General features: G+C 37.1%; 1 protein-coding gene across 1 annotated transcript; it reads left to right on the top strand.

Moving 5' to 3' along the window:
• The first annotated feature begins 12,806 nt into the window (after positions 1-12,806).
• LOC131303507 (galactomannan galactosyltransferase 1-like) lies at positions 12,807-14,375 on the top strand. Its single transcript, XM_058330396.1, has one exon. It carries the CDS (start codon positions 12,945-12,947, stop codon positions 14,226-14,228), a length of 1,284 nt encoding a protein of 427 aa, XP_058186379.1. The 5' UTR covers positions 12,807-12,944; the 3' UTR covers positions 14,229-14,375.
• Positions 14,376-16,667: the final 2,292 nt, after the last annotated feature.

Genomic DNA, 16,667 nt, shown 5'->3' with positions numbered 1-16,667 from the left:
TATAAACATGATCAGGATATGAATGATTTTCAAAACCAGGTGGTTGTTTAACATAAACTTCTTCATTAATAAAGCCATTTAAAAATGCACTTTTCACATCCATTTGAAAAAGTTTAAAATCTTTGAAACATGCAAATGCAAGTAGCATCCGAATAGCTTCTAGTCTAGCAACAGGTGCAAATGTCTCGTCAAAATCAATGCCTTCTTCTTGATTATAGCCTTGTGCAACTAATCTAGCTTTATTTCTAATAATGTTTCCTGATTCATCCAATTTATTTCTAAAAACCCATTTAGTGCCAATGATGGTGTGATCGTGAGGTCTAGGTACTAAATTCCAAACTTTATTTCTCTCAAATTGACTCAGTTCTTCTTGCATAGCTAAAATCCAGTTTTCATCATTTTCAGCTTCAAAAAAAATTTTAGGCTCAATTTGAGAGACAAAAGCTAAATTACCACAAATATTTTTAAGGGATGAGCGAGTAGATATACCTTTTGAAACATCTCCAAGAATCAAATCTTTTGGATGATTTTGCACAAATCTCCATTCTTTAGGTAGATCTTGATTGCTGATAGGATCTTGTGATTGATCAAGAGCCACATCATCCTTTGCTTTAGTGCTCTCTTGTTGTCTTTCACTATTTTCTTTGCTAATAGTTAAGTCTTGCACTTCTTTTATGATATCTATCTCATCATCATCAATAATAATCTTGGCAGTAGATGGATTAGATTCATCAAAAGAAACATGAACAGATTCTTCTACAAGTAAAGTGCGTTTGTTGTACACTCTATATGCTTTACTTGAAGTTGAATAACCAATAAAAATTCCTTCATCAGATTTTGAATCAAATTTTTCCAAATGATCTTTTCTATTGTTTAAGACAAAACATTTACAACCAAAAGCATGAAAGTAACCAATATTGGGTTTTCTATCGTTCCATAGCTCATATGGTGTCTTTTTGAGGATAGGTCTAATCAAGACTCGATTTAGAACATAACAAGCAGTGTTAACGGCTTATGCCCAAAAGTATTTAGGTAGAGAGTTTTCACACAGCATTGTTCTAGCCATTTCTTCAAGAGTTCTATTTTTCCTCTCAACTACCCCATTCTGTTGAGGTGTGCGAGGTGCAGAAAAGTTGTGATCTATACCATGATCATCACAATATTTTTCAAATAAAGAATTTTCAAGTTCTCTACCATGATCGGTTCGAATATTTGAAATAACAAATCCTTTTTCATTTTGAACTTTTCTACATAGTTTTGTAAAAGAAGGAAAAGCCTCATCCTTAGTAGTTAGGAACATAACCCATGTAAATCTAGAGAAATCATCCACAACAACAAGACAATAGTATTTGCCGCCAAGACTTGCTGTTCTAGTAGGGCCAAATAAATCCATGTGTAATAATTGTAATGGCCTTGCAGTTGAAATAACATTTTTAGATTTGAAAGAAACTTTTGTTTGTTTACCTTGTTGGCATGCATCACACAATCTATCTTTTTCAAATTTGATTTTTGGAAGACCAACAACTAATTCTTTTCTAGAAAGTTTTGAAATTGCATCCATGTGTGCATGTCCAAGGCGTCTATGCCATAACCAACTATTATCACTCATTGCAGAAAAACATTTTACACCTTGTTTGCTCAAATCATTTAAGTTGACAATATCAACATTTTCAAGTCTTTGGCCAACAAATAATGTTTTGTGTTCTTTGATACTCTCAATGATGCAACTAGATTTTTCAAAAATAACTTTGTTACCCTTATCGCATAATTGGCTAATGCTAATAAGATTGTGTTTAAGACCATCAACAAATAAGACATCTTCTATAACAGGAGAAGGAGATATACCGATATTACCTATACCGATGATTTTTCCTTTGCTATTGTCACCAAAAGTTACGAATCCTCCATCTTTTGGAGTTAGAGAATTGAAAGCCTTTTCATCTCCTGTCATATGCCTTGAGCATCCACTATCAAGGTACCATTTACCCTTAGTTGATATGGATTTGAGACATACCTACAATAACATATCAAAACTTGATTTTTGGTACCCATATCATCTTGGGTCCATGTTGGTTAGCTTGAATAGGGTATGTTTGGTTCTTTTGAACCCAAGTCTTGTTAACATGAACAGATGAAAGTCTCTTCATAGAGCATGAAGGTGAAATATGTCCTACTATACCACAATAATGACAAGTAATTTTAGGACGAATAGGTGAAGTGCTTTTATTAAAAAGATTTTTGTAAAGATTTTTATGTTCGTCAGGATTATAACCAATTCCAGCTTTATGAAAAGAACATCTTTGTTTTCCAAGAAGTAAGTCTAAGGCTTCTTTACCCATCGTTAATTTTTCAAGAGATTTAGTTAAATCATCAATTTGTTTATGCAAAAAATCAACATTTGAAGCTTTTCTCAAATTCTCATTTTCTTCTTCCAGAGCATTTCTCTCTGTAATTAAATCTTTAATTTTTTTATCAAGAAGATCAGTGTTAGAACTATTTTTCAAAATTTCATTTTCTTCTTCTAAAGCATTTTTCTCGTCAATCAAATTATTCATTTCATTTGAAAGTTCTTTGGCGAGTTTCTTAAAAGCTTTATTCTTTGATTTTACTTTTTCAAAATCAACTTGCAAACTTCTAAAAGCTTTTTGTAATTCATCAAATGAAAGAGATGAGGAGTCATGATATACCTTATTTTCTTCTAGTGCCATTAAACAGAGGTTTGCCACTTCAGCTTCCTCGTCACTTTCTGAGCTGCTGTCCTCACTGTTGTCCCAAGCTGCTACCATTGCTTTCTTTTTGTCCTTTTTGCTGAACCTTTTGAACTGAGGACAATCAACTTTCATATGCCCTGGTTTTCTGCATTTGTAACAGATCATCTCATCACGTTTGCCATCATCTTCTTTGTTCTCATTCTTTTTGAGAAATTTCCTTCCTTTCCATCCATTCTTTTTCTTGAGAAATTTCTTGAAATTCTTTGTGATTAAGGCCATCTCTTCATCATCATCGCTTTCATTACTTGCTTCCTCGGTGTTCTTTGATTTACTGGTAGTACTTTTTAGAGCGATATCTTTCCTCTTTGTATCGACTTCCTCATTTAGCTTGCGATGTATCTCTTCTGTCATGAGAGTGCCCATAAGTTCATCCATAGTACATTTGGAGAAGTCCATGGTTTGCAAGATGATTGATGCCTTAGTATCCCAAGACTTTGTCATGGACCTGAGAATCTTTCTTGCCATTTCTGAGTTAGTATAAGATTTACCAAGAGATTTTAAACCATTAACGATATCAGTAAATCTAGTGAACATATCAGAAATAGATTCTTCAGGTTTCATTTTGAATAGTTCATAATTGTGTACTAGAATATCTATTTTTGATTCCTTTACTTGACTATTTCCTTCATGAGTAGCTATCAATTTATCCCAAATTTCTTTAGCAGTTTCACAGATAGAGATTCTATTATATTCAGCAGAATCTAGAGCACAATATAAAATATTCATAGCCTTGGAGTTTGATTCTATATTACGCATATCTGCATCATTCCATTCAGCCTCAGGCTTGACCACAGAGGTCTCTTCTACAGTTTTCATGGGGATGTTGGGTCCGATCGAGATAATTTTCCATAAACTATAATCTATGGACTGGATATAAATTCTCATCCTATTTTTCCAGTAGGCAAAGTTTGTTCCATTGAACAAAGGTGGTCTGTTGGTTGATAGACCCTCGATGTGTGAGGATGTGGTTGCCATAATCACTCTTAGACTGTAAAGTCTTTAGACAAGAGTCCAAGCTCTGATACCAATTGTTACCCAGACAGCAACCTAGAGGGGGGGGGGTGAATACGGTTGCTAATTAAAAAAATTACCAGTTAAAATCTACAAGGCAAATAACTAATTAGCAAATATATATAGAGAGAGTTAAGAAGTGCAAAACCAGTTTATAGTGGTTCGGTCTGAATTTGTCCATGGTCCAGCCTACTCCACTTCTCTCCAAGACAATCACTTGAAGGTTCCACTAATAAAAATGGAATTACACCAGTAAGCCTTGCGGGTGCTTACAATTACCGACGCTCCTAGCTTTCCGGAGAAGCTAGACAACCGCAAGGATTTAAAGTACAAAATCCTTAAACAAAAAAACCACCCCTTCCAACCAAAAACAAAAACCCCTGTTTTTGGAATTACAGAACCAGTGTTTGATTTCTCAAACACTTGATCGCTCAAAAGATAATAGAATTTGTAGCTCACAATTACAACAATCCTCAAAGAGTAGATATAACAATTTTGCTCACAAATCTCTCAAAGTAATTAAAAAAAAATGAAGTGTATGAGAAGATTGCTCTAAGTATTTTCTCTGATGAAGCTTTTTTTGTTGTTTTTTTCTGGTGCAGAAGCCTTTCTTTTATAAGGAAGAAAATATGAACGTTGTGTTCTTTCCGTTGAGTCTAAATCTTTTTTTCTACAACAATTGATCTTCATTAAATGCACCTTATGAACGTTGAGCCGAAATCTTCGGAAAATTTTGATCTGCAACGATCTTGAGGCTTAAATGCACAACTCCAAAGTCAACAATGGTGAACTGAACCAAAACTGCCGAAATCTTCGGAAAATTTTGATCTGCAACGATCTTGAGGCTTAAATGCACAACTCCAAAGTCAACAATGGTGAACTGAACCAAAACTGCAGAAACTACTGGTTGTCCACTTGTCTCTACTTTGCAAAAGAGAGTTTCTAAGTCTTCTAACTTTTTCTTTTATTTGACAAAATAGGATGCCTATAAATAGCCAAAACCAGTAAGGACCAAAGTCATTAAATAAGTGGGCCAAGATTTAATAAAGGGTTCCTTTATTTGTCATGCTAAAGACAAGTACGAGCCAGGGGACTTTCCTTTCCTAGAAAATATTTGTACACAAATTGATCATGTATATTGGTTTGTTCAAGTCAATAGAGATTTTAATAACTGCAATTTTAACAATGCTTTTTAAGAAATCAATTATGCCAAAAATATAATCAAAATCAATTATTTCTAACAGTATCGATACATGCATCAGCAGTATCGATACCGCTTGTCTTAGTGGTCAACTCAAGAGCTTTGCATGGAATTTGGCCACCCCATGTTTCAATGACGTCACCCGACGACATACGCCTTCGCTTTGACTCCCTGGCGACGTTCAAGCCGACCTCAGGGCAACGCATTCCAACCTTTGTACTAAATCCGCCTTATTGCCTACAAAAATAACCAAAAACACAAAACACGGAAAAGCACGGCATCAAGTAGTAAATGGAATAAAATGCACCTCTAAAGCGCTAATTCACCCTACTTAGGCGCTCATATCCATGATATCATGCGCCTATCACCCAACCTCACCATTAAGCCGACCAACCTCTCCTAGATGTAGAGATCGGCAGTGGAGACAAGCCTACGGAAATGAACACCAAAGCAACCAAGGTAGAGAGGAACCCACCACCACCACATCAAGCCCCAGCACAGATCCCAGGAATAACGATCTCAACCAGCAACAATAGACCCATAAGCGACGAGCTGCTGACCCCTCACTCGACTGAGCACTTGGAATGGCCATCGACCGTACTTCGGCACATAAAGCGACCTGAGCAGAACAGCCATGGGAGCCACATCCACCTCATCACCACCGAAAACAGCAATCGCCGATCAACACCGCAACTTTATCGATTGTTTTTTGAAATAAGAGAAACCTGCAAAACAAAAGTTAAAGAAAACAGAGAACATCCCCCAACACCGCCACACCACCACCCACCACCAAAACCACAACCACCACTAGATCGCCGCCACTGCCACCTGTGCACCTTCGAAAGCACATCGAACCACCCAACACCGCTAGGCTCCCGGAGGGACCAAGGACCCTTCGACCGGAGGCGGAAAGAACCGCCACACCCTCCCACACCAGGGAGGGCGGAGGAAACGAGGCAGAGAGAAAACAAAGGGACAATGGGACAACGATCTGAGGGAGGAGGGAAAGGTAGAGAGCGAAGAGGGAAGTGAGGAAGAGGGAAGCCCGGGGAGGAGGGAAGGAAGAGCACCTCTCCCCCCCAGGAGGCAGCATTTCTCCGTGCTCAATTGCCTGCGTAATTTCTTACAATCCAAATGATTCTTATATAGACAAAATAATGTGTTTAATATAAACACTATGCTAACACTATGCGAACCACAGTGGCGGACCTAAGATTTACCTCATGTGGGGGCACATTATACTAACAATCTTAGAGCCTGCTTGGATGGAGCCAAAAAGGGTGGGGAAAAATAAGAAGGGGTATATGGGAGGGCCCCATCCCTTTTCCCCCCGTTTGGTATCCAAATTAATTCCCTGATAACTTTTTACCCGCTCCACGTTTTCCCCTCTTCTCCGGTTTATCAGGTATTATATTTGGGCTCCTCCTGGGGTCCCTAAAAATAATCAGGTTGTGGAGGGTGTTTTGTGGACGAAAATACCCCTCGTTATCCCCTTTCTCCATTCACCATTTAACCAACTTTTACTCTCCATTCTACCCAAAATCATACTTTCCATTCAAAAATATCCTAAGACTCTTTATTTGGAGTACTTAATTTTTTAATTATATTTTTTAATATATAGACGGCGTAAAGAGGTTAAAAAATAAGTGTTCCAAATTTTAATCCGTTTAAACCGGTGCGAAGATCTTAGTTTTCTGATCATTTTATCCTAAATGATCATAATTAAATTTTGACTCTAGGACATTCGTTAATTAACCCTAAGAGATATTTGATTCAACAACTTTCTTAGGGCTAATCAACGAGAGCCCTAGAGTTAAAATTTAACTATGACCACTTAGGATAAAATGATCAGAAAATTAAGATTTTCGCACCGGTTCAAACAGATTGAAATTTGGAACACTTAATTTTTTAATCTTTTTAGACAGTTTATATATTAAAAAATATGGTTAAAAAATTAAGTATTTCAAATTTCAATCCGTTTGAACCGGTGGAAAGATTTTAGTTTTCTAATCATTTTATCCTAAATGGTCATAATTAAATTTTGACTCTATGACTCTCATTGATTAGCTCTAAGAGATATTTGATTCTATGACTTTCTTAGGGTTAATCAACGAGAGCCTTAGAGTCAAAATTTAATTGTGATTATTTAGGATAAAATGATCAGAAAACTAAAATCTTTCCACCGGTTCAAACGGATTGAAATTTGGAACACTTAATTTTTTTTTTAAAACCAAATTTTATAAAAAAATGTTTAATAATAATATGAAATTCGTTAATTTGTTAATAGAAATAAATATTACGACTTAAATTGTGAAAGAATAATTAAATTTGCAATTACATATAAAACGTAATACATAATTAATTTAGGAACTGCACAAAGGCAAAAATGTCATTTGACAGCTTAATCCCTCTTCTCTAGTATCTCATCCAAACAACCTACTATTTAATCCCCCCTCCATAAACATCACATCAATGTGGGTCATCCCTTGTTAACTAATACCCCATACTATCTTATCCCCTCTTATTAACTAATACCCCCAATTTTTCCCCCGCATCCAAACGGGCCCTTAAGCGAAAATCGAAATTAAGCTCAAATGCACAAACTATGGAAAATTGAATTGCAAATTTCATTCATTGGGTAAAAACAAAGTAAAGAAATGAAGGCCTAATTTTTCTAAACAATCAAGACATATATTACGAACCTTAAAGAATAAAAAGTTCTAAATTATGTAGCCCCAAATTAAAAGTCTTTTCAATAAAATGTTACTTTTGGCGTATAGTCCCAAATTTAATTGATTTTTGGTGAGAAAAACGGTGAGGTGATGGGCAATGACCATTGAGACGAGCAACTGGCAACGACAAAGTAAATCATGCGTCGTGCGAGTTCTCCCCGTCGAGTTTTCTGTGTGGGTTTCTTGTTTTCCCACTCATTTTTTTTCGAAAAAAACTCATTTTTGCATAAAAATAAACTATAAATTAAAAAAAAGGATGGGGTGGGGTGGGGGCACGTGAACCTATGTGCCCCTTACTCGGTCCGCCCCTGGCCAACCACATCTTGTCTTCAAAGTCTTCCAACTTGATTATCCATAAGTTATTCATAACATTCCCCCTAAGATGATATGCCTTATTCAAAACCTTGTAAAAAAAAATTCAGTGGAAAAAATCTTGACGACGGAAAAAGAGTATAGTGTTTTTTCGTCCTTGGAATGACTTTAGATTGCCTCATTGAGCCCTATTTTAACGGAAGAAGGCAGGGAGTTGTTATCTCCATTCGACACTGGTCAATATTCACTCCTTCGTTAATTACAGTAGGCACGAGACAAATACTTCAATATACGTAGCTTATCAAAGTAGATCTGACAATCCTAGCTCACTTTTTTTTTCCAATCGAAAATGGTATTATTAATTACTGCATAACAGAAACATCAAAGGAAGCTTTCCTCTGAACCCAACTTGAAAAGTCCCGTTGCCAAGTTAAAGGGGCCTCTAAAGATCTACGTAGCTTATCAAAGTAGATCTGACAATCTTAGCTCACTTCTCTCTCTACAATTGTGCTCATTCTTTTCTCCAATATTCCCCCCATAATCAAAAAAGGATAACCAAAAGTTGACACATCAGCTTTTGATTATTCACTTAAGAGGTTGTTAAGCTTAACAATGTTGAGCTTCACAATAATCACTTCTAGTCTATAACCAAAATAATGGTCCACTACAATTTCACTCTCACTCCCTCTCTCCCTCTGTTTTCTGTCATTCACTTCTCTCCATTTACGTTTTTTTTTTGACAAAAATATATCGATTCTCTCTCTTAATTTTGGAAAAAAATCGGTAACTTTCTTCCCTTCTATTATGCATTTTTTTTGGGAAAAAAAAATAGAAACGGGAAAGAAGAGTGAAATACCCTAATCCGGCGATGATGGGTTGAATTATAGATGATCGAAAAATATGAGCTTCACTTTTTGAGGGAAAGAAAGAGAAATAGTTTATGGGTGAAGTGAAGAAGGTATAGAGTAGGCGAAAAAGTGTAGAAACAAATATCAATTGAAACACGCGTGTATACAAATTTTGGAACTAGTTAACTTATGTGGTGTGGAGTCTACAAATTTTAATTACTGAAAAAAGTTGCTAGTTTTGGTTATCCAAAACTCAAAATTTGATTATTTCTAAGGATGTTGCTAAGTTTGATTATACTATTGTGAGTCATCTTTTGTACTAACATTGTTAACTTTAAAAATAATTGGCTTTTGATTATACCACTATGGATGGCCTAATAGAAACATCAAAGGAAGCTTCCCTCTGAACCAAACTCGAAAAGTACCGTTGCCAAGTTAAAGGGCCCTCTAAAGATCTACGTAACTTATCAAAGTAGATCTGACAATCTTAGCTCACTTCTCTCTCTACAATTGTGCTCATTCTTTTCTCTCTACATGAGCTTTTGATTATTCACTTAAGAGGTTGCTAAACTTAACAATGTTGAGCTTCACAATAATCACTTTTAGTCCATAACCAAAATAAGGGTCCACTACAATTTCACTCACTCACTCTCTCCCTCTGTTTCTTGTCATTCGCTTCTCTCCATTTACGTTTTTTTTTTTTACAAAAATATATCGATTCCCTCTCTTAATTTTGGGAAAAAATCAGTGACTTTCTTCCTTTCTATTATAAATTTTTTTTGGGGAAAAAAATAGAAACGAAAAAGAAGAGTGAAATACCTTAATCCGACGATGATGGGTTGAATTATAGATGATCGAGAAATATGAGCTTCACTTTTTGAGAGAAAGAAAGAGAAATAGTTTGTAGGTGAAGTGAAGAAGATATAAAGTAGGCGAAGAAGAGAAGAAAAAAATATCAATTGAAACACGCGTGTATACAAATTTTGGAACTAGTTAACTTATGTGGAGTGGAGTTCACAAATTTTAATTATTGAAAAAAATTGCTAATTTTGATTATCCAAAATCCAAAATTTGATTATTTTTAAAAATGTTGCTAAGTTTGATTATACCATTGTAAGCCATCTTTTGCACTAATATTTTAATTTTAAAAATAATTGACTTTTAATTATACTACTATAGATAACTTAACAGAAACATCAAAAGAAGCTTCCCTCTTAATCCAACTCAAAAGTGCATTTGCCAAGTTAAAGGGCCTCTAAATATGTACGTAGCTTATCAAACGGGATCTGACAATCCTAGCTCACTTCTCTCTCTACAATTGTGCTACACCTTTTCTGACAATCCTAGCTCACTTCTCTCTCTACAATTGTGCTACACCTTTTCTCAAATATTTCCCCCACCCCCCAACAATTTTCCTTCTCTCACCCCCCCCCCCCCGTCCCGTTTCTTCTTTCTCTGTTTTGCCTTCTCCTTTTCTCTTTGAGAATGAATTCTGTTCGACGCCAGCAGGCAATGGGGTTTTTTGCCGCCCTCAATGTGGGCCCCCACCGCACATTTTTTTTGGTAATTCGAACCGTGCATCTTGCAGGGCATACAAAATAATGTATCAACGCAAAAAATTAGCATGTTTGGACATCGATAAGTGTGTCAAATGTTGAGTTTTAGACAGAAATATGGATAGCATGAATCTGTCGACTGTTTTCTAAGTTAAACTGTCCACGGTCGTCCATTTTTTCGTCTTAAACTCAACTTTTGACATACTTATTGATGTTTGGACAAGCTGATTTTTCGCTTGAATACATTATTTTACGGATCCTATATAATAAAAGGTTCTAATTACCCAAAAATGAATCACGAAAGAGGCCCACGGGATGGCCGAAAACCCCCTCTTCCTCCTCCGACTCCAAAAAGAATGTTTTCTCTTTCTCTTTTATAAAACCCCAGAATTGTGCTTCATGCTCATCCAAGGTGCTGCCATGTGTCCCATGTCCACGTACACTTTTCCCGTTGGTGGCTTTTGGCAGTTACTTCTAGTCGTGGAGTCACGGGCCGTTCGGTTAAATAAGCAAAGTGGTTTATTTTTTTGTTTTTATTCAAATTTTTTTCGCATTTGTTAGTTTTTTGCCAATTTTTTGAAAATTATTGTTTCTTCATGACAAGAAGAATCTAAAAAGTAAAAAATTACGATCGAAATCAAATTTTTTTTGAATAAAGACCAAAAAATTGGCTTATCGGCATATTTTTGTCTTTATTCAAAAAAATTAGATTTCGAGCTTAATTTTTTACTTTTTAGATCCCTTTCGTTATGATGAAGAAATAATCCCCAAAAAATTGACGAAAAACTAACAAATGCGAATTTTTTTGAGTAAAAACAAAAAAATAAGCCACATGGGTTTACCACCTTAAACCATGGAGAAAATAGGATAATGGGGCCATTAATTAAATAACGGTTCAGCTAATAAGTGCTCTCAGGCAATACTTTAGGTGTAATAAATATATCTAAATTCATGAGTTGTGTTCATGGGTATTCACAAAGCATTACTTTCCGATCAACGCTTGACGGCAAATGCCGTGGGATTCAACCGTACAACAAAAATAAAAATTACAATTGTATAAAAACCATTTAAAACTCGGATGAGATAACAAAAAAAAAACAAATTGACCAAAATTCTAATTTCTAATATTTCACACAAAATATAGGATTCAATCCTATGTAGCTCGAAATGGTTTTCTTCTTCTTTTGTGAACCAGTGACGATGTTTTCCTTCTCGGACACATAGTAAAATTGTGTCCGATACCCTTGCACAATCTACAAGTCTTTCCGAATAACTCAAAATAAAAGAAAAAGAAGATGAACATAAGAAAAAATTTATACCTTTGTATTGGCCTTCGAAAAAAGAATGCAACGAGCTTGATTTGTAACAACATGGATATGTATGTTTTTTTTCCCGTTTGAAACAGCTGGTCAGAGGAACAATGCTCCACCAATTAAGGCATTTGTTTCTCTTATGGAAATGAAACTAAGAAACTGGCGACAAGTTTCCATATGAAGAGTCATTTGGTCAACTAATTAGATTTCCCTCCAAAACTGGCGCCAAGTTTTCTCATCTTAAAGATTGAAGAATAGGAAGCGTTATGGTCATTTTTGTCATTCAAAATTTTGTTTGACCTTTTTTGATGGAGTGATTTATACAGAAAGTCTGAGAATCCCAACCGGGGATTCCCGACTGAATTCCCGACGCCGCACCGAGCCCACTTCATCAAAAATACTTAAAAGTGACCAACAAATGGAGGAATTTCCGTGCACCTCCTTGGGTCTCGACTAAAAATTACCCACACACGGCGGCCCATAATTTAGTGCCACATTTGGGTACAAACAAAAACACACGAAGTTGAACTTTCAAGTCTGATTAATTATGAAAACACCTCTAAATGTGTGGTGTGTGAGTTCCCATGTGAACACGGATATGTTCGTGTAAGTGTTAATGGACTATCGAGGGGTTATCTCAGTTGGTTAAGGTCAGGAGTATGTTCCCCCAAGTCTCCGGTTCGAGTCCTAAGGGCCACCCCATAGGCTTACGCTGGTGGGGGCCGTAAAGATTTAATCCTGTGATGCGCATAAATTGGTCTGAAAACACTCTACGTTATAAAAAAAAAGAAAAGTGATTGGGTTTGCAGAAGAATTATAGTAAAAAGAATTGCAGTGCCAAAGGCCTTGATTCGTTTTCATACTTTACTTTGTTTTAACTTTATTTTTCAATCATTATCTTATATCTTTTTTTTTTCAATCATTACCATATATCTCCAATTATTAATATCATTTATTTCTATCTCTCTTCTCATTATTCTTCTCTCAAATTATTATCTTATTTCTCTTTTTATCCACCGTCAAAACTGAAATACCAAAAATTACCAAAGCAACAAGGCCAAAGTCATTTCTCACGCTGCAGTCTTGTGTTCTTTTGAGAAAAAAAGTTCCCCATAATCACAGGCTCAAAAGTAGAGTTTACTCCAATAGCAGGGGGGTCTCCCACTCAGTCTCACTCTCCCCATTACCCCATCGGCACCCATGGCCAAAACCACCACCATCCCCACCAAACCATTTCTATTTCTCAGAGACAAGTCTCCCTTCATTGCAGCCGCAGTTGCTTCTCTTCTAATCCTTTCTGCCTTATGGTCTTTCATTAACCCAGCACCCTCCAGTCCCACCGCCACAAGCGGTTGCGCTAACACCACCACCACCGAGTCGCGGGATACAACATTCTACGATGACCCTTCACTCAGCTACTCCATTGGGTCCCCGTTAAAAAACTGGGACGAGAAGAGACAACAGTGGCTCCATCACCACCCCTCCTTCGCCGCCGCTGCAACGGGAGTACTCATGAACCGCGTCGTCGTCGTGACGGGCTCGCAGCCGCCGCCGTGCGAGAACCCGGTCGGGGACCTCCTCCTGCTGCGGCTGTTCAAGAACAAGGTCGACTACTGCAGAATCCAGGGCCACGACATCTTCTACAACAACGCTTTCCTCCACCGGGAGATGAAGTCGGTGTGGGCGAAGCTGCCGCCGGTGAAGGCGGCGATGGTGGCCCACCCGGAGGCCGAGTGGGTATTGTGGCTCGACTCCGACGCCGTCGTGACGGACATGGAGTTCAAGTTACCCTTTGAAAAGTACGGAAATCACAACTTCGTCGTCAACGGATGGGAAGACATGATTTACGAGAAGAGAAGCTGGTTGGGTCTGAACACAGGAATCTTCTTGATCAGAAACTGTCAATGGTCGATTGATTTCATCGAAACTTGGGCGTCGCTGGGCCCCGCGAATCCGAATCACGATGAACTGAAGGAAATCATAAGGGGTACTCTGACGGATAAAGAATTCCCCGGTGACGAGCAATCGGCTTTGGTTTACTTGATGTTGAAAGAGAAGGAGAAATGGGGGGAAAAGGTTTATATAGAGAATGGGTACAGTTTTTCTGGGTACTGGGTGGGAATAGTTGATGGGTTTGAGAGAATTGAGGAGAGGTATAGGGCGGTGGAGGCGGCGGCTAGTGGGTTGAGGAGGCGGCGGGGGGAGGCGGTGAGCGGGTGGTATGGGGAGATGAGGGAGGTTTATTTGAAGGGAACTCGGGACGGGAATGGTGGGTGGAGGCGGCCGTTTATTACGCATTTTACGGGGTGTCAGCCGTGTAGCGGGCACCACGACCCGAGTTACGGGTCCGAGAGTTGCTGGAACGGGATGGAGAGGGCGTTGAATTTCGCGGATAATCAGGTGCTTCGGAACTACGGTTTTGTGCACAATGGTTTAGGGAATTCTTCGTTTGTGTCTCCTTTACAATTTGATTCTCCGGCATGATTGATTCGATTATCCTAGGACGAAAAATGCAAGATGGGTTTGGATTGTTGTCAATTTGGAAATCCGACTGGACTGTTCACTCGGAGTCCGATCTCTTTTGTCCCGAAAATTTATGTCTTTGTGCCGAAATGTTTTCTAATCGTTGAATTGTGTGAATATTTTTTTTATATTTTAAATTCAAGAGCTTATTAAACCTCGACATGGAAGCACGGGGTTTTTCGACACTGATTGTTATTTAGTTTCCCGAGCATATGGGTCTTGCAAAAAGTTCAGTTGAGTGCACAATTGATACTGCATGATGCGACCACATTTGTCATATTTGATGACAAATTTGATCATAAGGAAGATTTGTCTCTTAGTATTTTCAAAAAGGAAGACAATCGTGTACCTTTTAAAAATTGCTACATTCTTTCCATCTATCATACCTTACAAGTTAGTACAATACAAGCGGTAGCTTAGAAACACAAAGCATATTTGTTGTCCATATTTTGTGGCTTACTTTTGCCTTTTTTTTTTTTTGAGTGTTTTCATTATTCTTTTCATATTTTTTCCCTTTTAGGGATGACAACGGTTTGGGACCAGAACTCCGCATGTTTCGATGTAAAATATTTTTGAATGAAAATATTTCACGTAAAATAATTTTGCGTAAAATGTTTATTTTTATGCGTATTTTCCACTGTTTGGTTGCAGTTGAAAATGTGCATTTTTTTTATTTTGACTAATCACAAGTGTAGAGATAGAAGTGTGTATTTGTAGAGACGAGAGATCGAGACATAGAATTTAGAGAGAGAGAGAGAGAGTTTCCTCCTGTTGGTGAGCTATTGGGGGAACTTCAAAACTTCAGGCCGTGACAAAGGTTTTGGGGAAATGACTTTGATTTCGGACGTAAGTTATTTTACGTCAGATGATGGAAAATGTTTTTACACCGGAAAATGTTTTCATCGGTTTTTGTCCAACCAAACACCAGAAAATAGGTAACATGTTTTTGAGAAAAATATTTTACATTGAAACAAATGGAGCATAGAATTCATAACCCGAACAGAAACTTAACCAAAACAGAAACCGTTGGGTTTCTTTTAATCTAGTGAATTTTTTTTTATTTATAAATTTAATCTAGCGATGAAAAAAGAAGTTTTCCAATAAGGAAGTTCTCAAAGAAATCAAAAACTTTACGCGGAAAGGGAGATAAAAGTAATAATGCCTGAAACCCTTTTTAAATTTTGATCGGTTACGGCTGACAACCTTCTTACCATTTATACAGCAATATCATATATGTCATCGATTCATCTAATGCAAAAGCACGAGTTTTTTTTTTTTTTTTTGGTTCGATGGTCAGAAGTATTCGGATTAGCTTACGCGTACCTCTATTAATTTTCATGTCCAGATAAAGGTAGACCATCTACATCGGGACTAAGAAATTCATAAGAAATTACTTTCTTGCGGCCTGAATGTGTGTGTGTGTGTCTATATATATATATATATATATATATTATTTTATATTTACACATGATCATATTCAGTATGGTTTGAAAAGACAACTTCAAGCAAACCATAGTTCCCCTGCAAATCGATAATTGGAACTGAATTCCTCTAGCAGCCCTTCAAATTCTTGAAACTCAAACTTTTCGACAAGTACGATACTCCTATTATTGTAAGAAAAAAAATAATACAATTCCATGCAGAAATATATTTGCATGTAAAGCATGCACCATTGCAAAATGAACCTCTTATGCTACGTTGATTTTCAGTGTCAGGCCCAGCCCTTGGGCAAGGCCCAAAGGGCCATTGCCTAGGGCCCTAAAAATAGCCTCCCAAAGGGCCCTCCTCAATTGTAATATTTGGTGTTGGGCTAGGTAGGGATCTTCAAAGTCTAGATTCACTAGTCCAATTTGCACTAAGGGTTTTTGTCCTTCGGCACCTAAATTCTATTTTTATTTTTTTGTCAATAGAAGAGATTATTTACATCATGTATAAAGTATGAAGTATAAATCCGAAACACTGCATCAATTGTGAAAGTCCACAAAATAACCATGTCCAACAACTTATTAGTTAAGGAAGAAACAAAGAAAAAGAGAGGATAAACTACTCTAAGAGAACACCCACAAGCGGATGGAGAAATTCAAACTCTTGACTTTTTAGTGATATGTAAGAGTCCTGACCAATAGAGTTAGTTCCAGTTGATTCGCTCCTATATTCATTAAGCCCAATTTATACCCAAAGCCAAGGCCGAAAGTGCTTCACATTATACCTCAAACAAGCATTTAACAAGGAGCTAGCAACTCTTCCCTAAATTACAAAACCCATACGAAAATCCACAAAAGAGAAAAATTTAGATCTAACTGTTATTTGTAATGTTCTTCTCATTTGGAGTGGTCCTATACATACATGAAATTCATTTCACGTGAGGGAGGTTACAAATAACCGTTGTGTCCAAAAATT

This window comes from Rhododendron vialii, chromosome 10a (genome assembly GCF_030253575.1).
Source record: "Rhododendron vialii isolate Sample 1 chromosome 10a, ASM3025357v1".
In the NCBI taxonomy this organism is placed as follows: Eukaryota; Viridiplantae; Streptophyta; class Magnoliopsida; order Ericales; family Ericaceae; genus Rhododendron; species Rhododendron vialii.
The sequence above is the reverse complement of the archived record's forward strand: the minus strand, read 5'-3'. Positions and strand labels throughout refer to the sequence as shown.

Bases quoted from the DNA above. Each gene is read 5' to 3' on its own strand.
- LOC131303507 (XM_058330396.1), top strand. From the start codon at position 12,945: ATGGCCAAAACCACCACCATCCCCACCAAACCATTTCTATTTCTCAGA.